The following is a 27,079-nucleotide window of genomic DNA, read 5'->3' on the forward strand; positions in this document are numbered from 1 at the left end:
CAGATTCCGATCTGCAGTGAGGCTAATCATGTCACCTAGAAAAACTTTTTTTTTTTTCAGCAAAGAAATATATAGATATTTTTGGGCTGTAGAACCTACCCCTTGCCTCACATGCTTCCCTGTGCAAAAGCATCATATGAGGATGTAGTGTGAACAGGGTGATGCAGATAAAAGTGAAATATCCAGTACTGAGTTGGGGGAAGAAGGGAACCCAGCCTACTGGCTGCCCATCCAGGCAGGGAGCCTGAATCCTAGGCTTTTTAGGAGGCGGGGATGGGGTGGGGAGTTACCATTTGCTGAGACACAGGAGGGTGGTCGGGAAGCTGGACACAGGGCAAGCCAGCTGGAAGCCGGATGGCCACCAGTCCCTCCTGGCACTAAAATATTACCAGTGTCACTCAGAAAATGGGGCCAGTTAACTCCAGTCTCCACCCACCCATCATTCTCTAACTCACGCAGTGTATATGGGGTCTCCTCCCAAGACTGCTCTGGATGACCCTTGAGTGGCAATTTGGAGAATGTTTGTAGAATATCAGTTTGAATGGGTGCAAAATTCTTAGTTGCCTGGGACACCCCATGTCTTGGCCTGGCCCTGCGGACACACCAGGGCTTGAAGCCTAGCCCCACCACTTACTTAGGAGTGCACTTTTGGGGAAATTGTTAGTGTTCCATAGTCTCGATTTCCTTGTGTGGAAATAATACTGTCTGCTTCATAGGGCTTTTATGACAATTAAACCTAAGCACAGTAAGCAAATGGTGACTTGCTGATCCACAGCTTGCAATGCAACCAGGACAAAGAAAGCAAAATGTTCCCTGACATCTTCAGGAGGGTTGGGGACAGAGGTGTCCTTGCTCAGCCACAAAGGGGTTCTTAGACCTGACAGCTCCATCCTCCATCCATTTCTGGTTGCCAGTGACATCAGTGGAGTAGGCCTGGATCTGAGACAAAGCTGCCATCAGGACTGGGCTTTCTAATGGAGGAGAGAATTTAAATATTTGTACAATTAAAAAAATCATAATTAAGAAGTTTTGTCACCTGAATTTTGATGTCCAGGATCAAAGTCTCGGTCATGCCATTTTAACTCATGTACTGATTGCCTATGTATTATCCCAAAACTGCACCCAATTTAATCTTTGCAGATACCTTTCACGTTTGGAATTTTATCCCCATTTTACAGACAAGGGTAAGGTTTATCATGGAGTTGGAGATTATAACCTGGAGCTAAAATGAAATGTGTGTAGTTCATGCCCAGTTTATGTACACGAACATGTAGACCTGGGCTTTGGTTCTACAGACTTAAAGGCAAAAGTTAGTATATTTAAAAAATTGGAAGGATGGATTTGTCATGAGAAAATGTCACAGAGCTTTATTATGAAGACACATAGCATTGGGTCTTTGATGGGATTTGCATTTTAAAATCTCAAGTTTCACCCCAGACCCCTTTTGATCCAATAAAAAGATCCCAAGAACCAAAACCAAACAAGCAAGCAAACAAAAGACCAAAAAAAGCCCCTCAGATCTCCCATTCTGGCAACAGGGCTCATTTGTGTACGTGAAGTCGCCCCACCTTGACAGCAGCACTTGTTTCTTGGGAGGGAGCACAGGAGTCCCTCTTTCATTCCAAGGTGATAGTAACATTCCTTGCCACCAAATTGCAGAAATGGTTTAAATGCCGTTCTAGGTTTCCTTGGGCATTGAATTGGTTTCTGGCCGTCCTCCCCACCCCCATCAACTGGTGCTTGCTCAGGCAAAGCAAAACAATTCTAATGTGATTCTTAGGAAAACAAAGAATTCCATGGTTCGCCTCTCGCCTTTGTCATGCCAGTGTGCCCTCCCTCTCTAAGACGTTTCAAAGGCCACCAGGACAAGCCTCCTCCAGCTAGTCACCTGACTGCTTGCTGCTGCAGTTTCCTGGCAGCCAGAAAGCTGTAGGTTTAAGTTTAGGGAGTGACAATGCACTGATTGGATCACCAAATATTTATTTGAAATTATCGACTTTTTGTGGTAGTAAAATAAAAATCCCTCATTGTACCAGGATGCCTTAGTACAAGACAGTGAAAGTCAAGATTGGTAAACATTGTCCTCTTTCATCTACGTGACACTGGAGTTTACTCATATTACTTGTTAGGAGATAGAATAGTTTACGGAAGAACATATTCAATGCTTAACATGATTTTAAATATAGCTCTGAAAACATTTACTTTAAAAATACATTGATCCCAAAAACAAAAAAAAATACATTGATAATTTGCTTTTACATATAAAATTGCTTTGGAAGTTTTTTTCCCTCTGTGATATTTAAGTAAAAATAGGAAAATTAGTGTTCTGTTTTAGAGGCCAATCTTTCCTTTCCTCCACTAGAATATATAGCTTTTTCCTTTGGAATCTTATAAAATCAGGTCATAGAATAATGTGTTGCCATGGCAGAGTCTTATAGAAGTTTCTATACTCTTTGGAAGACTTCAGTTGGTTTACTTCCTGACTTTTCTGGTTCTCTAGTTTTTTGTTTTTAAATATTTATTTGTTTGTTTGGCTGTGCCAGGTCTTAGTTGCTGCATGTGGGATCTATAGTTGTGGCATTCGGGATCTTTAGTTGCAGCATGTGGGATCTTTTAGTTGTAGCACATGGGATCCTAGTTCCCCCACCAGGTCCCCTGCATTGGGAGCGTGGAGTCTTAACCACTGGACTGCCAGGGAGGTCCCTGGTTCTCTAGTTTTTTAATGCCTTTTTGGCCACCCAGCATTTGCCATCTTGTTGATTCGTTGCTGGCTTCCTGGCTCCGCTGGTGGCCCACCAAGTCTTCGAGCTGTTGAAGACTTTTCGTACAAACCCAGAAAGATCACTTTGAGAAGACTCTTTATTCCTCCCTGCCAAGAGCGTGGAAAACAAAGAACAGGACATTTTCCTGGTTTTAGCCACAATTGAAGAGACGTAAGTTTACTTCTGTTTGATGTTTATGGAATGTATACTTTGTGTTAGGTTCTGTGTTAGTTCCTTTTTTAGGGAAATCACAAGAAAATAGGTAGACTGTTTATTTTTTTAACCTTAGTGTCTCCCTGCATCCCCCACCTCCACCCCCAACCCATTTGTCTCTCAAGCAGTCCCTTCGGGTTTGGAAAAACGAACATAAATTGCATATGTCTAGTGATGGCCTTTCAATCTCTCTGAAATCCCCAACGTTTTCGTCTTTATTTTTTTCTTAAGTCTTTTGTATCCTAAAAAGTTCTCCTTTGACTCTAAATTCCCCTCTCTCTTCTAGTAACCGTATCTCTTTCCTTTATAGTCAAGTTTCTGGAAAGTGTAGTTGATATTCAGTACCTTTATATTTCTCTTTTCCCCATCATTCTTTTCTCAGGTCTGAATCCGTTTGCTTTCTGTCCAACCAATGAAACTGTTCTAACAAGGATTACCCTTTACCTGCTGCTGCGTAACCAAACTTACCAGAACGTGGGTTGGTAGATGCAAACTATTACATGTAGAATGGATAAGCAACAAGTGTAGCACAGGGAACTATACTCGATATCCTGGGATAAACCATAATGGAAAAGAATATAAACAAGTATGTATATATGTGTGTAACTGAGTCACTCTGCTGTACAGCAGAAATTAAATACAACATTGTAAATCAACTATACGTCAATTAAAAAAAAAGAAATCCCCCCCGCCCCAAAAAAATACCAGGACTTTATGGCTTAACTATCTGTTATCAATTATCTATTATTTCTTAACAACTATCTACTACCTCTCTTGACTCTGTGGGCGGCTGGGATCAGCTGGGTGGTTCTTCTGTTTCACCGGGCATTGGCTGGGTTGCAGTCAGCTGTAGGCTTGACTAGCTTGGAATGTCCAAGATAGTTTGAAAGTTGGTGTCAGCCAGGAGATCTACTGGGCTGTTGGGCGGAATGCCTTGGTTTTTCCACATGTGGTCTCCCCGTGTGGTTTGGACTTCTCATAGCATTGTGGCTGGGTTCCGAGGGAGCATTTCCAAGTGCAAAGGCAGAAGCCAAAGGTCTCTTAAGGACTAGCCTAGGAAGCTTTACAGTCTCACTTCTTCCCACATCCTTTTGGTGAAAACTGGTCACAGGGCCAGCCAGATTCAGGAGGGGATATAGAGTCCATCTCTTGATAGGTTAGTGGCATGATCCCATTGCAGAAGAGCAATGTGGGCTGCTGCAGCCATCTTGTAAATGTAATTACAAGAAAGATCTGTCCCATAATGTCTGTTGTGCTGTGTTCAGAACCAGTATCTGTATCTGTCTCTGCAATGCAATTTCCCCTTGGGCTCCAGATCCACATTCCCAGTGGTCTGTCTGTCCCAGGCTCTGGGAATGTGGCCACAATCCACCTGCCTGGCTTTCCTGTCTCCAGGCTTGCATCACTCCAATCCACTTTTTACAGTGCTGTCAGAATGACTGATGTTTTCATACAGCACGGACAGCTAAACATCTCTCCTGATTTGAAACTCATCAGTGACTCTCCGTGGACTTCGAATAATGTTTATACTTTCTAACATGGTCCATAAGGTACTTTATGATCTGACTTTTTTCCTCATTTCCTATTATGCCTTTTTTTTTTGGCTTCACCACACAGCATGTGAGATCTTAGTTCCCCTACCAGGGATCGAACACATGCCCCCTGAAGCAGAAGTGTGGGATCTTAACCAGGGACGGCCAGGGACGTCCCTCCTATTATGCCTTTGTAGTTCTTTTTAGTTCAGCCATCCTGGCTGCCTTATGGTTTCCAGACTTGCTATGCTTGCGTATATATTTTGGCCTCTGCATGTGCAGAAATGCCTCTATCCCAGGGAGTGTGGGCAACTTTCCTTCACCTCTAGGCTCAAGCCATCTCTTCCTGAAACTTTGCCTGCACCTCTACCCCTCCTCAGAGGGGAGACTAGAGGGGGGATCCTCCCTTCGGTTCCTTCTCTGAAGACCCATTAATGTCCCTGCATAAATCTGATGTCCCTGTAGCAACCATTATGCCATCCTGTCATATGTACATTTTCTGCTTACATCCTGCCAACCAGGCTATGAGTTTTTTTCAGGTCACTGGGTAGTGTTTACCTCTACAGTGCTTGTGCATATTTGAGGTTTAATAACTGTTGAATACAAGAAAGGATCCAGAGGAACTACCTTTCTTCTTCACAGCAGGAGCTACTGGTTAGCATTAAAGAGAATGCACTTAATTCAAAAAAATGAATTGGGAGTTGAATATCTACCAGTGGTAAAATGGTTGATTATGGTATATCCATATTGCTGCATATTTTGCAGTTATTACACAAGGTGGAATAGTCTGTATTAAACTAAAAAGAAGTCTGTGATGTATTATCAAGGGAAAAATGCATGAAAAATTTTTGTTGTATAATATAAATAGAAATGTGTATGTATGTTTGTATATGTTTGTATGAAGAGAGCACATATGGAAAGATAGGCTTCAAACTGCCAACATTGGTTACAGTGAACTTGCTTTATTATTGTGATTGAGTCAACAGGTAAAAAGTAAGCAATCGTATTCAGAAATTAATTTCAAGACCAGACATGAACCTGTAGACAAACAAGAAACATAGGAAATAGTGTAGAAGAATAGGTATTACTTTAGTGGCCTAGGAAATGTTTACAAAAGTGGAGATCTTTTTCACTGTGGTGTGTGTCTGTAGAATGCTTATATATGCATAAAAGTAAGTCTGTAAAGATTTAGAAAAAAATGTTAACGGTAATACTGTCTGGTTGGCAGATGATTTTTATTTCTTCTTTTGGCTTATCTGTGTTATGTAATTTCAAAGCAGTGAGCACATCTTATTTTCATAATGGAAATAACATTATTTCTACAAATAGAAGATAGGATATAAACACTGATACCATTAAGCTGTCTGTTATCTGAATACCTAAGACTTGAAAAAGCAACAGTGATATGAAATTATCACAAAATGAACCCATTTAAGAACAGCAGTTGCCACATAACATTTTTCTTCCTTCTTGCAGCAAAGACTGAAGGAAGAAAAGGAAGCCAAGTGGGCTCGTCTGGATGGGAGACATGACTACTTATTTGCGATTGTAGCTTCCTGCGTGGACCTGAACAAAACTGAAGTGGAGGATGCCATTCTTGAGGGGAATCAGGTGCGATGCCTTTGAGTTCTCACTGACTTGATCGTGGAGGGCACAGCTGACGTTGTCCTATGGCAGGGTCTGTGCTGGGCCTTAGGGAAGGGTGTCTGTTTCAACATGGACAGGACGCCATTCTGACTTGGTATAGATAGTGGAAGAATGAGCTAGGGCTCTCCAGCTCTCCATGTGTCGAATGGGGTACTTAAAATTGTCATTCGAGTTCCATGATTCTGACAGCGTTGTCTGTGTCTCCCTACATCCAATGAAGCTGGGCTCAGGCGGCATTTTGGAACCTGAAGTTAGAGAACAGAATCTCCTCTCAGTTGCTGATTTATCCTTTTTTGGTTTGTTTGTTTTTGTTCTTTGGTTTTTTGTTTGTTTGTTTGTTTTACTTTATCCTGTTCTAACTTGGGAGATGGAACTCTGCCATAATTTTCTGGCTGTGACTTTGATTTGGCAGCTGAATCTGGTTCCTTTTGTTCCTGATCTTGACCTCCATTTTCTGCCATGATTTCCCTCCAAAGCCTGGGGTGTGATTTAGTCGGTGATCTGACCTTGGGTAGGGAAGACCAAAATGTGGGAAGAACCGTTTCCTGGGCAGGGAGGAAGCCCTGTGATGTTTCCTGTTTTGGTTTTGTTTTTTGTTTTAACTTCTTAGGCATTAAAAAAGATATAAAGAGAAGAAAGGAAGGAAGACCTTTTTATTGACAGGGATGTCACATTGTTGATAATGCTTTTTAGGGCTAGATTTGTAAATGTTTGACAACCAGCTTTGGGCAGTGGGGGAGAGGAAGGCGCTAGTTTGAGCATTTGCTGATCCTGTGGTGTAAGTATTCCCACCACGGCAGGTTCCAAACTACCAACATGTTACTAAACACTGAGTTGGAAAGAGTCGTGGTCAGTTGGCCGTCACAAGCCGGTACGGGCTGGCTCTAGCCCTCTACCAGCTTTATCCCTTCCTGCAGTGCCACTCGGGTAGCGTTGATTGGGGTCAGTGGACCAGTTCAGCATGGGTAACACTAAAATGGTTAAACTAGAGAATGAATCAATTAGGAGTTGAGGAAATGTCCTTTTCCTCTTTCTCCTCCTCCTCATAGCTAACATTTCTGGAATATTTACCATGTGTCAGTCTCTGTTCTAACTGATTTTTATCTATTATCCCATGTAATCCTTGTAATACCAGGAAGTAGATAAAATTATTCCCCCACAGTGGAGGTGTAGAAGGAGACAAGTTCACATAGCTGATTCAGGCTTGGAGAGACACCTGGATTTGGGATAATGCAGGTGGGATAACTGAATAAAAGCTCTGAAGTGTAGGAGTACCGAGTCAAACTCTATGCCATCTGCAGGACCCAGGAATGTCAGGACCTGGGGGCTTAAAGACATCATCCTGTCTCAGGCTTACTGAGCCCAAGGACCTGGGGGGTGTGCTGGGAGGGGGTACCTGGCCTTGAAGGAAGTACCTCCCCCACCATATTCTTGGCTTGAAATTTAATCTCAGTGATTGCATCCCCTTCATCCCCATGAATCCTCAATTAAGGAAATGTAAACAAAGAAAGCAGGGCAGCTTGCTTGTATTTCCAAATGAAGGTTTTATGTATAACATGGTAGAAATTGAAGGGGGCTTTTTTTTTTTTCACACTTAAATTTTCAGGCTATATTTTATCCTTTGAAATTTTTATTTTATTTTATTATTTTTAATTTTTATTTTAAATTATGGTAAAATACACATAACATAAGATTAATCATCTTAATCATTTTTTTAAGTGTACCGTTGAGGAGTGTTAAGTACACTCACATTGCTGTGCAACCAATCTAACAAAACTCTTTGCATCTAGCAAAATTGAAACTGTATGCTTTAAACAACAATGCCCCACCCTCCCCTCTGCCGGCCTCTGACAACTACCATTCTACTTTCTGTCTCTGTGAATTTGACTACTTTAGATACATCATATGAGTGGAATCATACTGTATTTGTCTTTTTGTGTCTGGTTTATTTCACTTGGCAAGATGTCCTCTAGGTTTATCCGTGTAATAACTTGTGTCAAAATTTCTCTCCTTTTGAGGCTGAGTAATATTCCATATATATTTGTGTGTGTGTGTGTGTGTGTGCGCATACATATATATATCAATGTATATATCAATATCTATCTAGCTATCTATCTACCATATTTTATTTATTTATTCATCTGTCAACGAACAGTTGGGCTGCTCCCAGCTTTTGGCTACTGCGAATAGTGCTGTTGTGAACGTGGGTGTACAGATATCTCTTCAAGACCCTGCTTTCAGTTCTTTTGAGTATATACCTAGAAGTAGAATTGCTGGATCATATAATAATTCTGTTTTTAATTTTTGGGGGAACTGCCATACGGTTTTCCACAGCAGCTGAGCCATTCCACATTCCCACTGACAGCACGCAGGGTTCCAATCTTGCCACGTCTTCACCCACTTTTGTTATTTTCTGGTTTATTGACAGTAGCCATCCCAATGGGTATGTAGTTTTTATCATTTTTCTTCCCATTTGAATTCAAAATTGTGCCATTGACTGTTTTAAAGGAGTGCTCCCATTGGTAGCAGGCCAGTTGGCAGACCTGTAGCTGTGCAGTGAACCTCATGGGTGGGACTCAGTTGCTATAGGATAGAGTATTCCGTAGTCACATGTGTTCTCATCATGGCGGTTTTCCGTGGTTATTGGAATTTAATATCACTTATCTATAGTGTGTTAGACCAGGTTTTGAGAGGTTTGGTCTCTCTGTCTGACCTGTAATTGGGTGAAAATTAAATACTCATTATTTTTGTACCTACCTTTAACAGCTCAGCACATTAGGAAATTAGCCAGTCTTTTCAAAATGTGCATATGCAGCAAATATTTTTATGATTAATCAAATCATTTCTTTGAACGTAGTCTTTACTATGGTAAGGTGGTTATTCTTTCATGGTTTTGTTAAATGAAATGTGATCTCTTCTATATGGTTTGCAAAAGCTGAAGTGTGATCCAAATAAGAAAGATGATAGTAAATGCTGATTTAAATGTGGTTTCTGATTCAGAACATAGTCGTTACTTTGCCTTTCCTTTTTCCCAGATTGAAAGAATCGATCAGCTTTTTGCTGTTGGAGGTCTTTGTCACCTCATGTTTTACTATCAGGATGTGGAGGTAGCAGAAACAGGTATTCAAATTTGATGTGACATAACCCAGAAATGTGTTGTTAGATTTATCCCAGGATGACATGAAGTGGGAGGCCACTGGGAGCACGGTCCACTTTTACTTTGGGGGGTGGGACAGGTGGGGAATGGTGAGGTGTGGTGGGTGAGGCCCAGTGGAACCGGTCCTGTTTTCACCTCAAGCAAAGGACAAATAATGGTGTCCTTTGTGTTGCCCTTTCAGGCTGTGCTGGTAACTGGAGAATAATGAAATCATTTACATTTTGAGACTTCCTTTCCTTACATGTTAGTTCATTCTGTGCAGTCATGTTCTAGAACTTCTTTTGGGCATCTGTTTCTTCTCTATTCCTTTTTAACATAGGAATTGTTGCCAATAAGCATAACAGGAGTTTTTTTAGTTAAATATCACATCATATTTATTTTCTACTGACTGTGATTCAAATGAATAATATTGAATGACAAGTTTAGTCATTTTCACTTAAGAAAAACTTGCAAATCTTTGTGTGGCTTCAACTGGCATATCCCATTCTACTTTTATGTGAATTAATATAATTTTAAAGCCAAACTAGGGACATAAACAAATATATTATAATTGTATTAAAATATCACATGCAATCCCTTCATGACCTTTTCATTGAAAGGGAAAATAGTTATTGCTCTTGGCATATAGAATGACCATGCTTATTGGTTTAAAAACTGAGGAAATTATGCATGCATAAGTGCCTGGCATTTACCCCAGATTATCCGTTTTATATTTTGTGGTCAGAAAGGGCATTACATTTTGAGTGAAAAATAAAAAGAAGATAAATTTTAAATTCTACCCCAGATTGCAAAACATAATCTCAGGTGAATGTTAAGTTCACCCATGAACTATGCACTGGGTGCAGCTGGCCTTTGTGTGTCAATCTTGCATCAAATAAGAAGGGTTCATGGGATGCAAATATAAATGCAACCTTGTCTTTGTTTCCCACTCTCCCTTTAAACCTTTTCAGTAGGAGTAGTTTTTTTTCTGACCTTGAATTGAAATCCAAACAACCCCATGAACTTTGCTGGATATTCTTAGGTAGGAAAAGTTCGCATGGTTGCTTCCAATCACAAACACAGTCTCAATTCAGAAACTAAAAATATCCAGTTGATCAAAACTAGTCGATCTAAAGTTAAATCTTCTCTACTCTTGCTCCTCCCCCTTCATTCCATTCGCCCCCCCCTTGCAGCAGGGGCCTCTGAAGGTCGGTATTTGCAGTGGGAGAGGTGCACATGGTTCCCCTTTTCTCCCTCCACTTATCCTTCTGCTCCTTGCCCGATCATGTTAGCCACAGTTTCTGACTGTGTCAGGCTTGAAGCAGGGCAGAGATTAGAGCAACGTTTTTACTTGACTGGCACCTGTCATGAGCTGGCTGGCCTGGCATTCTCTGGGCCTTGCTCAGATGAGAAGACTGAGGCACAGAAGGATTAAGTAACTTGCTCCAGGTCACGTGGCTAGGAAGCACAGCGCGAGATGGAAACTCTGGGAGACTGACTGTAGAGCCCATATCACCCATCACTATGCTGTCCTGCCTCCACAGCATCCTCCTGACTCTAGTGACACTGAAAGGCCTGCTGGACCAGGACAGCAGGAGGTAGAGGTTCTGGAGTTCTGTAGTCAGAATTGGTTTTTGATCTTGACTCTGTTGGTGTGTGACTTGGGTGGGTCACAGGGTTGTAGGGAGGTTTTTTTTAATATTTCATATTTTTTAATTTATTTTTAAAATTGTAAAAAATATTTATTTATTTATTTGACTGTGCTAGGTCTTAGCTGTGGCACTCAGGATCTTTAGTTGCAGCATGTGGGCTCTTTTAGTTGAGGCATGTGGGATCTAGTTCCCTGACCAGGGATCGAACCCAAGCCTCCTGCATTGGGAGTGTGGAGTCTTAACCATGGACCTCCAGGGAAGTTCTTAGGGAGTTTTAATAACGTAGACATGGTACCAAGCAGAAGGCCTGACACATGACACATGCTGATAGATACTGTTTCCTCCCTCACCCTTTCTCCCTCATGAATGATGACTTTTGTAGCTCCAGCAAGAATCTGTTCTGGACCAAACTCTCTTATTCCTGTTTCTTCCATTTCTGTTTTTCCCTGGAGCAACAATTTTGAAATGAACCTGTGATCTGGAGTCAAGCAGACCCTCTCATTTATTTTTTATTATTTATATTTTACTGAGGTATAATTGATGTACCATATCAGATTGGTTTCAGGTGTGTAGCACAGAGATTCGATATTTTTGTCCATCGCAAAATGATCATGACGATGAAGCAGATCCTATTAGATCCCTTTGGGGCTCAGGCTAGACGTTGTCCAAGAGGTGGAGCTTCTAGGGCACGCGGATGAGTCAACATGGCCATATTTTAACAAGGAAACTTCATTCTAAGAGGCGACCACATGGACTGTTAATAGCATTTGTAGAACTAAAATTCTTTTTCGCACTTGTAGGGCAACTTGGCTCTCTAGGAGGAGTAAATCCTATTTCTGGAAAGATGAAAAAACCTAAGGTGTTCGTGACGGAAGGAAAGGATGTTGCTCTTACTGGGGTTTGTGTGTTCTTCATTAGGACCAACCCTTCCAGAGCCATCACCCCTGAGAATATCCATCGGGTAAGAGGCCACAGCAACCCTTTATCCCGAGTCACCAAAGATCACATAAATCCTACCCCCAGATCCCTTTCCATGGAGACAACCATTGTGTTCATTAAATATTTAAAACTAAAAATATTTTAAAAGCACTTATTGCAAGCAAGTAAGAGGTTAGTTCCTTTAAATCTGTTGAGTAAGAGGACTTAATATTCAATTTATTAACAAAAACTGATATGATATTGCGTGTATCTGTCTCTGGGTATGTAAAACAGGGAGGTCTTTCCTTTTAAAGAATTCCCTATACATCATTTACTTAATGGCAAATTTCGTACATTTCAAATAAGGTTTATTAAAGTGGATATACCCTTGAATAGCACAGGTTTGAGCTGCGCGGGTGCCTTTATACACGAATTTTTTTCAGGAGTAAATACTATAGTATTATATGGTCCATGATTAAATCTGAGGATGCAGAACCAGGGATAAGGAGCTGCAGATGTGGAGGGCTGATTATAAGTTATCCTTGGTTTTCTGACTGCACAGAGGGCAGGAGCCTGTAACTCCCACGTTGCTCAAGGGTCTTCTGTATGACTTTATTTTTTGTGCAAAATAAAGTACATCTTTACACGTCTCCTCTGCCTTTAATGGGTGCATTATCTGCTTGGAGCAAATAAACTGGTAAATATCTGGTGTTCTATTTATTTCATGCTTTTATTTTGATGATTGCAATTTAGAATAGTATAAAGCTTATGTCTTAGCTAGGTGTCAAAATAATAAGTTACTGGCTTGAGAGACTGAATATACAAGCAGACAATGACCAGACCATCTAAAGATAGAACTTTGACCCACAACCTACAGCAACCTGCCCAGTAAATCAACCCCCCTTACCTGCAATAAACAGCACAGGTAGCCAGCCTGCTGTGTCAGCCTGGTAGGAAGCCAGCTAGGAAATGAATCAATAACTCCTCTAACAATTGGTCAAAATGGCCAAGACTTGATTCATGACTGCCAGCCTCCTTAATTTTTGTCTGTACTTTGAACGTACTTCCTTGGGGCCAGCCAGAGAAGGCCAAATGTGCACCCCTAACCAATTGCATAGGATACCCAGCTTCTAAGTTAGCCCGCCTCCTGCTTTCCCAGGCCACAGCCTCCTCTCAGGGCCCACCTGAGCCTCCCTTTTCTCCACTAAGAAGCTTTTCCTCTCCTCTGCCTGCTTTTGAGTCTCTGCCAAAATGCAGGTGATGGTGACCGACTCCCTTGCTATTGCAAGGGATAAATTCTTGCTCTGAATAAACAGCCTTTGCTTTTCTCATTTGGTTGGCCTTCATTTACTTCCACAGGATACTTGGTTAATGAACACCATCAGAAATGACTCAGGAGCCAGGTTGCAGCTGATGGTAATTTTTGCCGTAAAGGTTCTCCCGATCGTTTTGCAGGAGGTGAGCTTCAACATGCTTGACAGCGCGGACGGGGGTCTGCTCAACAGTGTGAGACGTCTGCTGTCCGACATCTTCATTCCTGCTCTCAGGGCCACGAGCCACGGGTGGGGTGAGCTCGAGGGGCTTCCGGAAGCCTCCAGCCTTCGGCAGGAGTTCCTGGGCTCCCTGGAAGGCTTCGTGAGCATCCTGGTCAGCGCACAGGAGAGTTTGAAGGAGAAGGTAAGAACAAATACATTATTCCTTCAAAAATTATTGGATGGTGAACAAATCAACATGTAAGTGTGTAATACTCCTCTTAGAGGGTCTTGATTCCACCACCTTGCAAATCTTGAAAAGATTTTGTGGGTGCTTTTGCTGTCCCCTAAAGATGTGGTGGTGACTAGATTTAAATTCCTATAATTTGGAGTGATGAGCGTGTTAGGGGTTCCATAGAAATGTTGGCCACTTTGGGGGTTTTACTCTGTCATGTCAGATGTTGGACTCCAAATAGAAGAGTGTGTAGTTCTTCAGGTATTGCTTTTGCAGGCTAGAAGGAAAACAATTTGGAGCCAGAGTGGTGTGTATGTGTGTGTGTATGGTTGGGGGTGGGGGCTTAGGGTTAGGTGTGTGCTGGGGGAGTTTGGGGGGTGATCGTGGGTAGGGATGGGAGGAAATCTTGAAGAGGTAGAAGGAGAGAAGAATTGACATATCTGGAGAGAGTGGGTTGGGTCCTGTAGTCCAGCCAGTGATCAAAAGGGCCTTTAACCATTTAGTTTGGCATCTGTGGTCTTTAGCTTCGATAAAATTTGTGCCACCTCCAGTATGCCTGTGTTAGTGATTACTTGGGGTAGACAGTGGTGGATGCAAAACCGTGACAGATGACAGCCCAGATCAGGCATGAGTAGGAGACAGAGAAATGGATCCCGTGAGACCAGTGACAATGTAATGCTCACTGCTCTCCAGGGAACACCGAGACCTTTTTCTAAAGGATGTGGGATGGGGTGGGGGGTAGATTAAATGTTATCCAGCTAACATCTAAGTTATATTTGCAATTAACTATGATGCAGGCCATCCTAAATGCAAGTTGAACCAAGTTAAATAGTTATTCTACCAAAAATAGTAGTGTTTTCATATGGTTCCACTTCATATGGTGGTAGAGGTTTTAAAAAAAGTGGGATGGATCCTCACACAGGAGGAGGCAGTGCACTTCACGAAGCCCAGAAAACTCCCTTGTAAAACCAAGGAGAGGTCTAGGAGATGTGGCAGGCGGAAGAAGCAGTGCCAGGGTGGGGTGGGGTGGGTGGGGTGGCTGAGACCTGAATTTAGAGACTCACAGGGCCAGATGCAGAAGGAAAATGTCGTTATCAAATATTGACATCCTTTTGGGTTATGTGTGTATAAAAATATCCTAGGTTTCTTTGTCAAGTCAAAATCCAACACACTTCCTTTCCTACCCCTCTCTGCCCCTTGCTCCTGAAATGAATCTGTATATTTGCCATTGAACTTGCTAACTATAAGGAATTTGTTTGTATAAGGACATGAGAGTTTTCCTCTGGTTAGTTTCCAAAAAGAATGCGATAGATTAGAAATTACCCTTCCCCTGCAGTCAATTTTTTTTGAAGGTCTCCACTTTCTTTGGTTTCATGAGTTGACTTCAATTTCCAAATTTCACATCAATTCCCAAATTCTGTGATATTATGTCCCCCCCGCCCCAGTTCACTCTTTTTTTTTTGGACCCCAAATTTGACCTAAGAACCAGTCACCTCTACTGGTGTGCTCAATGCAATATGTTGCACTGTGTTTTCATGGACATTTCTCAGGGAGCAGGTAATTTAGAATAGAGAGAATCCCCTTAAGCTCCTTCTGGATCAACCAGAAGAGTGTGTGTGTGTGTGTGTGTGTGTTAAAATAGCATCATCTGATTATTTAACTTTCACTTTAACTAGGTGAACCTTCAAAAGTGTGACATATTTGAACTGAAAACCCTGAAGGAGCCCCTAGACTACTTGACTCTAGCTAATAACCCCGAGACTTTGGAAAAAATGGAAGGTTGTATGAAAGTATGGATCAAACAAACAGAACAGGTAATTTTCAGAAACCATACATCAGAAACTAGCTCTCTGAACATTGACTAGTTCAGATGCCATGTTACTGAACCAGCCAGTGGAAGAAGGTATATCACATCCCATTCCTATTTGCGTAAGTATTTTACTACAAGTCCCTAAAAAGGTGAAAGGTTCAGTGTGTTTTTAATTTACAGTCATTAGCTAAAAAGAGATAGTAAGAATTCTAGGAGCTAAAAGTAAATGACCTTATATACTTATATGACTAAAAGACTGCACTTGGCCAATTTTTTTCTCAAGGTATAAGTTACTTTGGAGAGAATCTCTGTGGAAGTACAAGAAGCTTTCTAGTTCAGTGTGTCCTCCAAAACTAAGCTTGAGACTTAACCTTTAAAAAAATATTTTCAGAAAAGTCCCAAGTGAAGCTGGATGTTACATCAATAAGGAAGCATAATGGAAATTAACCAGCTGAGGGCATGGGGGCTTTTCAAGGTTGTATTGCTCTGAGGTTCTAAGTGAATAGCCAAGCAGACGTTCTGAGGTTCCTCCAAGAGTTCATGAAAGCTCCTTAAACAAATAGTTTTCAGTTGGAATGAGTCAACTAAATTTTTGTTGAAATTTAAAAAATAGATACATCTTAGGTTGGTAAAAGTCTGTCATTCAAGGCATGCAGCTGAATAAAAATATATCACGATTCAGATAGCAGAATTTACTTCTTTCCTTATATTTTGCTTATGTATAACATATTTTTTTATTTTTATTTTTTTAATTGGGGTATAGTTGTTTTACAATGTTGTGTTAGTTTCTACTGTATGGTGAAGTAGAGTTCCCTGTGCTATACAGCAGGTTTTCATTAGTTACCTATTTTATACGTATTATGTATATATGTCAATCCCAATCTCCTAATTCATCCCACCCTCTTTGTTCCCCCTTGGTGTCCATATGTTTATTCTCTATCTGTGTCTCTATTTCTGCCTTGCAAACAGGTTCATTTGTACTATTTTTCTAAATTCCACATATATGCATTAATGCATGATATTTGTTTTTCTCTTTCTGACTCACTTCACTCTGTATGACAGTCTCTGGGTCCATCCATGTCTCTACAAATGACCCAGTTTCGTTCCTTTTTACGGCTGAGTAATATTCCATTGTATATATGTACCACATCTTCTTTATCCAGTCATCTGTCAGTGGGCATTTAGGTTGCTTTCACATCCTGGCTATTGTAAATAGCTGCTGCAATGAACATTGGGGTGCATGTGTCTTTTTGAATTACGATTTTCTCAGGGTATCAGCCCTGTAGTGGGATTGCCAGGTCATATGGTATGTATAACTTTTATATCTCCAGCCCTACTCACTGGTTCATGGTCCTCCTGTGCATTTACAGGTCCTTGCTGAAAACAGTCAGCTGCGGAAGGAAGCGGATGACCTTGGGCCCCGTGCAGAGTTGGAGTACTGGAAAAAAAGACTGTCGAAATTTAACTACCTTTTGGATCAGTTGAAGAGCCCAGATGTGAAGGCTGTGTTGGCAGTTCTTGCTGCTGCCAAGTCGAAACTTCTGAAGGTTGCTTTTTGCTTTATGAAGTGGGAATGAAAATTCTCTATGTATTCACTAGTCACAGAGTAACTAGGAACAGAAAAATGTTATTCTACCTTTGTGGAAAAAACTTTAAGATTGGATTATACTGTGCTTTTATAATTTTGGATACTGCGGAAATAGCCTTTGAACGAAAGGTATTTGTTGGCTGGTGTGCATAAATGTATGTGTATTCTTAGAGAGCACTGCAAGTCATTAAGATGTAACATGATAACATGGTTATATATATATATTATGATTTCAGACCAATGAGGAGTAGTAATAATGAAACCTTAAGCTTTTCTATTTTTAAAATTAATTACTTAATTTTTTTGTTCAAGATTTTATTTTTTTTTTAGTTGGAGTATAATTGCTTTACAATGTTGTGTTAATTTCTGCTGTGTAATGAAGTGAATCGGTGTTTCAGGTGGCTAAGTGTTGGGGAAATTTGTTACACAGGAAACAATCTTTTTTTTTTTTTTTTTAGAACTGGTGTATTTGCTTTATATCCCTGGTAATAAATTACCCCAACACTTAGCCACCTGAAGGAACAAACGTTCTCTCACAGTCTGTGGGTTAGGGATTCGGGTACAGCTTAGCTGGGAGCGTGTGACTGGAGATCTGTCCTGAGGCTGCGGTCGGTCAGGGCGTCGGCTCACCCGGAGGCCCGACTGACCGGGAAAGGAAGCGCCTGCCATCCTTACGGGATTCAGTTCTTTGCCGGCGGTTGGCTGGGGGCTTCCACCAGTTCTTTACTGTAGAAGATAGGGAGTGAGGTGCAAAGTGGATTCAGCAGCCTGTGGAGGAGAAAAGGTGTAGGTTTACATGCAGATGCTGCCCTCCTGACACCCTGTCCTCGTCACTGAACAGATTTCGTAAGAGAAGGCCTGGAAAAATTTAACAATTTAGCCAAAAAATTTGAATTGCTCTTCCTTGTGGCAATGGCTCTCACCCCTCTGGATTCAGTTTTACATGAGCTGCACAGGACACATTGAACGTCTGACCCGCTGCACCTGTGATGACTTTTAGCAGCTGTTCTATTGGAATTTCCTCTATGAATAATTGCATTAAAATTTCTTTCCTGTGTCCTGCTTAGACTTGGCGGGAGATGGATATTCGAATCACGGATGCAGCTAATGAAGCAAAGGACAATGTCAAGTATCTGTACACACTTGAGAAGTGCTGTGACCCCTTGTACAGTAGCAACCCTGTGAGTTAGAGATTTCTACCCCCTTGGTCTCCTCATGACCCTTTTACACTAACTGAATTGAGTGTGGAGTTTTGGTTCATGGATATGATAGTCTGTTGGAAAAGTCTTAGAAACCTCTTTTCATTCTTAAGAAGGTTTTATATATATATATGTCTGTCTATTTCTATGTATCTCTCTCTATGCACACATATATATAATATACATATATCATATGTACCTGTCTATCTAGCATCTATTTATCTTATCTAGCTAAGATGGACATGCGATGTTATATCTTAAAAACATTTATTGCATATTCCATTTCCCATTAAATATTGCAATTGACATCCTGGACTATACTCAAACAACTGTGAGAAGAGTTATTGGCTGATTTTTTTTTTTTAATCTTTTAACTTTAGGGTGTGCCTGTTTTTATTTATTACAAAATTAACTGCTAACACAACCTCCCTGTCCTTAACAGAAAGTTAAGTGTTTCTTGCATTGAAACAAAATTTGATTAACTGCATATGATTAAATAATAAAAATAAAATTACCCCCAAATATGTTATATATATGTAGAGTGTTACATAATATTTAAAAAATTTAAATGAAAATCTTTTACCTAAATTTTATTCTAATGAAGAAGGAAGGATTAGCCTATTAGAATTTTGCTGAATTTGATGTCTGTTTCCTTGAAAACTTTTGTGGTGTCTTCCAGATATCCGTGATTGATGCTATTCCTACACTTATAAACACAATTAAAATGATCTATAGTATCTCTCACTACTATAACACCTCTGAGAAGATTACGTCTCTGTTTGTAAAGGTAAGTGCATAGCATAGCATCCATGGTCACTTAGATTTCTTTGCCAATGGTTAATTTTTTTTTTTATAGTTAGAAATTAACACATTGGCACAATCCAATGTCTGTGTGTCCTACAGTTCAAAAAAAAAAAGCTTGATCTCTCAATAGGGATAGAATTAAGCCTGGGAGGCTGATTCTAGCAAATCATAAAGCATTATTTCCAAAAGTAATTATTATAATAAATATCGTATTATTTACATAATAAAAATGAAAAAAAGATTCTTTTTAGAATTTCTTTCCCTATGTTATTTAGCACATGATTTCTTCCTACTGGGTAAATTTTAATTAAAAACTACATTTAACTGGCTATCTTCAGTTTCATATTTTATGTGCCACTGTTCCAAATTTATTTGAGGCCACAGTTGTTTACTTGGTGTTATTAGAACAGTAATCATGGTAATAAAAGCCACTTGCGACATTTGAGTAATCCATAAAGCAATTATAATGATTCTGCCAAAAAACATAATGATGTTTAAACCTTACGTCCTAACTCATAAGTGTTTATGGCGAGCGTTGTCGCATTTCCCATTTTTGAACAGTCTCTAAGAAGTAAATGACTTTTTCATTACCAAGGCGAAAATTTCAAATGTTGTATTAAAATAGAAGCATTTTTGACTCATCAGGACCATGCTGTGAATACTAATGCAGTAGGGAGGCATGATTCTTCCCAAGAATAGGGACATTCTAGCCTTGCGAGCTTGACCGGAAACTTCCTTCTGCTCTCGTACTCAGGTAGAAAGGAAGGGAATGCACAAGACCATTTTCCAATGTCTTCACACTTTAATGTTACGTTGGGGTCAGGAGGGGTAGAAGAATCAAAGGTCAATTTGTCTTATTACTTCAGGTTTCATGTGTATTATTTGCAAGGCTTGTTTTAGAACATAACTGTGAAACCACCATTTCTCTCATTTTCAGAAACCTTTCGTTATGAAAGGTTTGAAGTAGGTACAAAAGGAAAGAGAATGTACACTGGACTCCCGTGTGCTTATCTCCCAGATCATCAGCTGTCAACACATGACCCATCTTGTTTCACCTAACCTTTGCATTGCAAATCCCAGACATCGTGTCATTCCATACATACAGTACAGACGTCTCGTTTTCCTTCTAATTTATTAAAAAATCACGAAAAGAATTCTGAAGTCTTTTTTTTTTTTTTTTAAAGTTTGGAGGGATAAATAAAATGTTGTCAGTTACACACAATAGCCTTACCCTTTTCTGTGTGGCTTTCTGCTTTTGACATTTCTGCTGTATAGATCATGGTGGCATGAGATGATCAGGGTGGACAATTCTTTTCATGGCACTTGGAAACTGTGAGTTAGATTTTAGAGCAGGCTGCCAAAGAAGGAAACTGGGAAAGCTCTCGACAGCTTTTAGGTAGGGAAGTAGATCCTTTCTTGGTTGGTTAAGATGTTCATCCTGTATTAACACAGGGGTCTGAACTGTTGATTTTCTGTAGTGCTTCCAACTCTGTGATTTTACAAATGATTTTGATAATATATGTGTAGAACTTATAAAAGTTGAACAAATAGAAGCAAGAGTAGAAAGGTGGTTGCCAGGGGCTGGAGGAGTGTGGGAAATGGGGAGATGCTGGTCAAAGGCTATACACTTTGAGTTTTAAGATGGCTGAGTTCTGGGTTCTAGTGTACAGCATGGTGAATATGGTTAATACTGTATTGTATATTTGAAAATTGCTAAAAGAGCCGATCTTAAGTTTTCTCAACACACACACACACAGACACACACACATACATACACAATGGTAATTATGTGAGGTGTTGGATCTGTTACTACTTGATTCTGCTGATGATTTCATTATGTATATGTATAGCAAGCCTTGCATTGTACGCCTTAAACGTATGTAATTTTTGTTTGTCAGTTATACCTCAGTAAAGCTGGGAAAAAAAAGAGGGTTAGTGCTTGATTACAGTTATGATGGAGAAACAATAAATCCAAAGATTTATTTACAGATTTTACACTCTGAAAGGTAGGAGAGCTAAGGACCCTCTAGCCCAATTTATGCTTGGTGGTGCTTCATGTACTTGACATCATTTTACTGGAAAATTCCAGGTGACCAATCAGATGATATCTGCGTGTAAAGCCTATATTACTAACAACGGAACTGCTTCGGTCTGGAGCCAGCCACAGGATGTTGTTGTGGAAAAAATATTATCTGCAATTAAACTTAAGCAGGTGATGGCCAACTTAATAGTATATTTAGATTTTTTTTATTGTTTTTACATTGTTTTTGCCAATGCATCTTAAATCATTTAGCAGTTATATTAGTGGTAGCTAAAAAGAATGGTAATCTTTTATTGTTAAGAAAACTTGAATGTTACTAAATCAGTCCCCCAAATTTATTCACTTACTTTACCCTTTTGGGGGGCCTATGTCCCAACACCACACTAAGTACTAGAGATACAAAGATGAAGTAGTTTTCCTAAAGCTTCTTGTAGATGAACAGAGAGAGAGAGACAAAGAGTTAGGCTTCTACTAACACACTGAGACCCAGGTGGAAAGCCTGCATCTTTGAGTCACATTATGCAAAATTAGGAGTTTGGAGTTCCCTGGTGGTCCAGTGGTTAAGACTCCATGCTTCCAATTCAGGGGGCATGGGTTCAGTCCCTGTTCGGGGAAGTTCTGCATGCCGTGTGGCAAAAAATAAAATAAAATAAAATAAAAAATTAGGAGTTTGCTAGGTTGGGGGATGGGAAAAGATGACACCCTGGGCTGATGAATGAGTAGGTACAGAGGCATGAAACTGAAAGGTTTTGTAATTTCATCCTAGATTTGCCATCACCTTCATTTAAGGGAATAAGGTTAACATCTTTGTAACGTTGCCTTTCTTGCATTTTGGTTTTTAATTTTAAGGAATACAAGCAGTGCTTTCACAAGACAAAACAAAAGCTTAAACGCAATCCAAATGAAAAACAATTTGAATTCAGTGAGATGTATATTTTTGGAAAATTTGAAACTTTCCACAGACGTCTTGCCAAGATAATGGACATCTTTACAACCTTTAAGACATATTCAGTCCTGCAAGATTCTAAGATTGAAGGGCTGGAAAACATGGTCACTACATACCAGGTACTGTACCTTTATCCATAAATAAAACTTTAATGCTTTATGCAAATGACTAATTTTAGAAAGCTTCAAATAATCAGTCTCTAATGTAAAAGATAAGCTCATGGCCCTTAAACAGTAAAGAAATTAAATTTATTTGAGAATTGTGTAATAGTGCTAATATATTCTTTTCAGGTATGTGATTATGAGAATGACTTCCCAATAGTTTAAAATTAATCATCATTAGTAAAAGCGTTTTCATTAGTAGCACAAGAAAAATGTTTAAATATAACTTATTTAATTTATTCATGCAAGAAATATTTAATCAAGCATATACTGTGTGTCAGGCTCTAGCTGACACTGAGTTCTGAATGGTATCTGATTATATCTGCATTTAAACATTTTGTATGGACTCCTGTTAAAAAATAATAGGGACTGGATTTTATTTAGCTCTACCATTCCTAATTATTTTGACTTTTGACTTTTGTCAAAGTCCTTTATCTTATAAGGATATATGTGCAACTAATCCTAGTTTTTAAAGTGGGCACAGGGATCTAATAATGTTTAAAGATTTTTAAAAAACAATTTCCAAGCTTGATGTACTTTAAATTCTTAATGTGGATATAGTCAGTTTTTTCTTGTTTGGGAACAGTGACACTAAACCTTAATTTTTTTTTTGTACTTGAATTTGAAAAGGATCATATAATTTACTGTCACTCATTGATTTTTCTACTCTTAACAGTTTAGGTCAATGTAAGGAATCTTTTCATTTCCTGAGTATATCAGATTCAGGGAGAGAAAAAGAAAAAACCTTTTCTATATAGTAGGAAATATTTTAGGTGAACTGTATGTAATCTGCAAGGTGGATAGTCTATTCTTTATAACTGACAGTTTTGCAAGACGAAGATGGAATATGTCATTTATTTTTCAGTTTGGAATCTAATTAGTTTTTATTCTTAATGAAAAAATAACTTTGGATCATATTTCAAAGTTTATTTTTGAGGGAGAAGTTGAACTGTACATCTAAATGCAGATAAAGACTATTCCAACCTGACGAAAATACTAGGAAGAAAAATTGCTTTCAAAATCTAAAGTGAAATACTGATTAAAATGGATGTACCAGAAGGTAGTGAGATAAAGTGTAGATGGTGCATGAAAGTGTAACATGAGATTTTCCTGTATGAGAACCAATGTGAGAAGCTCAAAATGGTGGACCTGGAAATGAAACTCAGGCTCCTTGTGTGGCTTTAGGGCCCTGTTCACCCCTCTGGCCTCCTCGCCTGCTCCTCTTCTCCTTACTCAGTGTTTTCCAGATACAGGACAGGTCACTGCAGTTCACCTTAGGGCTTGCAGAGCCTTTTTTCTGGAAAGTTCTGCCTCTGAATCATTACATGGTTATTTCCTCCTTGGCCTCTAGATCTTTTTTTTTTAAATTTAAATTTATTTTATTTTATTTTTAATTAGTTTATTTATTTATTTTTGGCTCTTTTGGGTCTTTGTCACTGCTTGCGGGCTTCCTCTAGTTGTGGCGAGCAGGGGCTACTCTTCATTGCGGTGTGCAGGCTTCTCATTGTGGTGGCTTCTCTTGTTGTGGCTTGTGGGCTCTAGGCCCGCAGGCTTCCGTAGTTGTGGCTCGCGGGCTTAGTTGCTCTGCAACATGTGGAATCTTCCTGGTCCAGGAATCGAACCCATGTCCCCTGCATTGGCAGGCAGATTCTTAACCACTGTGCCACCACGGAAGTCCTGACTTCTAGATCTTGATTTAAATGACTCTCTCAATTATGTTTTCCTTGAGCTCTGTTTCACCTCAACCACTCTGTATCATGTCACTTTTTTCATCACTGTTTGAAATCATCCTGTTCATTTATTTGTGACTTACATAGATTCCCACCCCCTCTGCCCCACCAAGGATGTAACTTCCCAAGAGCAGGGATGTTTCTTTGTTCTGTTCATTTCTATATCCTCAGAATTTACTGGCATGTAATAGGTGTGCTGTAAATATCTGTCAAGTAAATGATTTAGTGGATTGAGTTTGATTGGTTGGTTAAAGGTCATAATTAATCAGTTTATTTACTTAACTCTCTTAAGTGACTATTAAATCCATTAATAGAGCCAAATTTTCTAAGGGCCCCAAATCTTTTTAAACACCTTAAAATGTAGGAATGTAGCTTTTCCATACTTCTTTTACACATTTCCTATAACATGATGGGTATCTATATCTATCTATCATCTATCTATCTATCACCTACCTACCTACCTATCTATCTGTCGGTCTGTCTGTCTATCTGTCTGTCTGTCTGTCTATCTATCTATCTAGCTCTATCATCTATCTATCATCTATCTATCTATTTATATATCTAGCATCTATCTATCATTTATCATCTATCTATATCTATATACAGTTTGTGAATAGACCTAATTTTGTAGTTATACAGCATGAAAGAGTAGGTTGTTTTAACTAGTAACTTTGATTCAAGAAGTTATGCAGTGTATACACTTTTGTCTGTTGAGAGACTTGAGTTGATGTTTAAATGGAAATGACTTTGAAGAGGCGTTTGTGGAAGCTGGCCCAACATTCTTCCCAGAAATTATCTGCCTGTGTTAACAGTGTGGGCACCCGAGTTTGGGAATAGCTTAGTACCTGGTTAAGAATGATCACAGAGCATCAGAGCTCATTATTCAGAGCAAACAAAACTTCGGATAATAGTATTTTCAAGAAGATGAGTTACCTAATTTGTACTGTTCTAGTCACAGACTGCAGCTTTGCAGGGCAGGAAGAAGCAATTAATTCTAGAGATTCTTTAAATGGTAGATTGTGGTTTGATATTTTATTTAGGACATTTGAGGCTTGGAAGATAGTTTTTCATCTGTAGATGTTATAATGTAACTGCTTTCTTCCTAAGTTGTTTGTATTCTGTTAAATTCTTATTTATCTTCTGAGAAGACGAACTTTCCAGTGAAAAATATTTTAGTAAATTCTACTTTGGTCTTCTTTTTTTATTATTTCAGATGTAATTTGTAAGACATTTTTAGGCAGAATATCTTTTCTACTTTTCAGGTGTGGTTTTTATCTTATATTTTTCTTCAAAAATACATAAAGTCTCATGAAAATGCTTCCCAAATGATTTCTTTGAATGCATGAGGCGATATTATCCTACCTGTAATATGCATGATGCAATGAGAATAATTAGAGAAATAAGGCTTCTCTTAAGTTGATTTTTGGGGGATGACTACACAGGTTCTATATTGAAAGGTCATATTTACGTAAGTAATATAAGAATATTGAAATATTGTCTTATTTCTTTCATAACATTTCAGGGTATTGTTGCCACCATAAAGAAAAAGGAATATAATTTCTTAGATCAGCGGAAAATGGAGTTTGAGCAGGATTATGAAGAGTTCTGCAAGCAGACTAATGACCTTCATGTAGGTTGGATAATAAAACTCCTGTTGACATTCTGGTGTTTAATTTTTCCATTCTGTGTAAGGCTACTAATCATTACCTATTCAGAAGGGAGAGACATCTTCACTGTGGAGGTGACCGATTGCACGCTGGGACTGCGTTTTGTGATTTCAGGTTAATAATTGAAGGCTCTTTTTCATGGATTAAAGGGTTATAAATATAGCTTTGGATCATGAACTGTGATCACAGACTTCTGCATGGGTTCCATCTTAGATCTTGGAAAATTAACTTTTATCTTCTGTTGAAACATAGTGTTATTAAAATATAGAAATTGGTTTCCATTTGTTTGTTACCTTATAACAATGATTATGACCAGAGGTAGCTTGAGCAAATAGATGACCAGCAATGTCTGGCAGATCTCAAAGGCAGGGTTGCAGCTGGCTTTGAAACGGCGGTACCAGGACGGGTTCAGCACCTGGACCCCTCTTGGTCTTGAAGCCCCATTCTCTGTTTCTTCTCCTGCCCCTCCTCCCACCCCACTCACTGCAGATGAGCCCACAGGAGCAGCGTATGGCCATCAGCAGCTTCTGAGAACAAATCCTGGAACCAGCCTCAGCTCCAAATGCCTAAGGAAAGGGTTGGGTTGGCCAGTTTTAATGTGGTGTCTCACCCTGGACCTGTCAACTGTGAGGTCATATGATAACAGCAGAGGGCATGGGACCCACTGGTGTGGTTGGGAATATTTATTTTCAGATGAGGAGAATCAGGGAGGGTAGGGTTGGGAGACAACCTAATAGGTGTTCACCATAATCACATGCAGACTTTCTCCATCCCAGCGAGGTCCAAAGTGTGTACCTTTCTAATTACAAAAGCAAAGTGGCCATTCTGTTCCTTCTTTTCCAGAATTTCTGGTTTGAAATAAACTCGTACACTTCAAGGCAAAAAAAGCTCTGAGGCATTTTTGGAGGGATGAGTTCAGTGTAAAAGGATTCATAATAAAACTAGCCAATTCTATGTGTCAGGTCTGTTCTAAGCCTTTTATAGGCGTTAATTAATTTAATACAATAATCTGATAAAGTGGGTGCTCTTATTACCCTCTTTTTGGAGAGGTGGAGACTGAGTCACAGTGAAAGTAAGTGACTTTCCCAAAGTCACAGAAATGACAAGTGATAGGCAGTCTGGCTCTAGGATTCAAGTTTTTCACTATTATGCTATAAGACAGCTTTCAGGTGATGGGAAGATAGAGTGCCCGTAATAATTTAAGCAGTGACCTTCTTTGGGGGTCGATTCAGACATAAGGACTGTGGGTCTTGATCTCTTGTTGGAAATTGATGGGCAGTGGCAGTCTGAGCCCCGCGGTCAGTGTCATTTGACACATCTTCATTTGCATCCTAGCAGTTTCTGATCACGTGGTACTTCAGTGGTTTGTATGTGGGATACAGGTAGATGGTAAACACCTTGAGGGCAGGAATTGTGTTCATTTCTATCTGTGTCTCCAGGGCCTAGGGATGGGACATTATGTAATTGGAGAGCAAAGAATGTTTGCTGAATGAGTGTTTGAGTTGTGAATTAATAAGAACTAGACTATGTTAAGTGAAATAAGTCAGGCAGAGAAACAAATACCGT

General features: G+C 39.6%; 1 protein-coding gene across 1 annotated transcript in view; it reads left to right on the top strand.

The window, feature by feature from the left end:
- Positions 1-5,989: 5,989 nt before the first annotated feature.
- DNAH5 (dynein axonemal heavy chain 5) overlaps positions 5,990-27,079 on the top strand; it is a 202,324-nt gene continuing 181,234 nt past the window's right edge. Inside the window, exons 1-11 of the mRNA XM_057708854.1 lie at positions 5,990-6,118; positions 9,190-9,274; positions 11,743-11,903; positions 13,316-13,537; positions 15,244-15,381; positions 16,748-16,924; positions 18,033-18,146; positions 18,844-18,951; positions 21,058-21,180; positions 21,859-22,074; positions 25,369-25,476. Coding sequence (XP_057564837.1) covers positions 9,238-9,274; positions 11,743-11,903; positions 13,316-13,537; positions 15,244-15,381; positions 16,748-16,924; positions 18,033-18,146; positions 18,844-18,951; positions 21,058-21,180; positions 21,859-22,074; positions 25,369-25,476 — 1,404 coding nt within the window. The 5' untranslated portion in view covers positions 5,990-6,118; positions 9,190-9,237. The remainder of the gene's footprint in view (positions 6,119-9,189; positions 9,275-11,742; positions 11,904-13,315; positions 13,538-15,243; positions 15,382-16,747; positions 16,925-18,032; positions 18,147-18,843; positions 18,952-21,057; positions 21,181-21,858; positions 22,075-25,368; positions 25,477-27,079) is intronic.

The sequence above is a fragment of the Hippopotamus amphibius genome, chromosome 15 (genome assembly GCF_030028045.1).
Source record: "Hippopotamus amphibius kiboko isolate mHipAmp2 chromosome 15, mHipAmp2.hap2, whole genome shotgun sequence".
NCBI lineage: Eukaryota > Metazoa > Chordata > Mammalia > Artiodactyla > Hippopotamidae > Hippopotamus > Hippopotamus amphibius.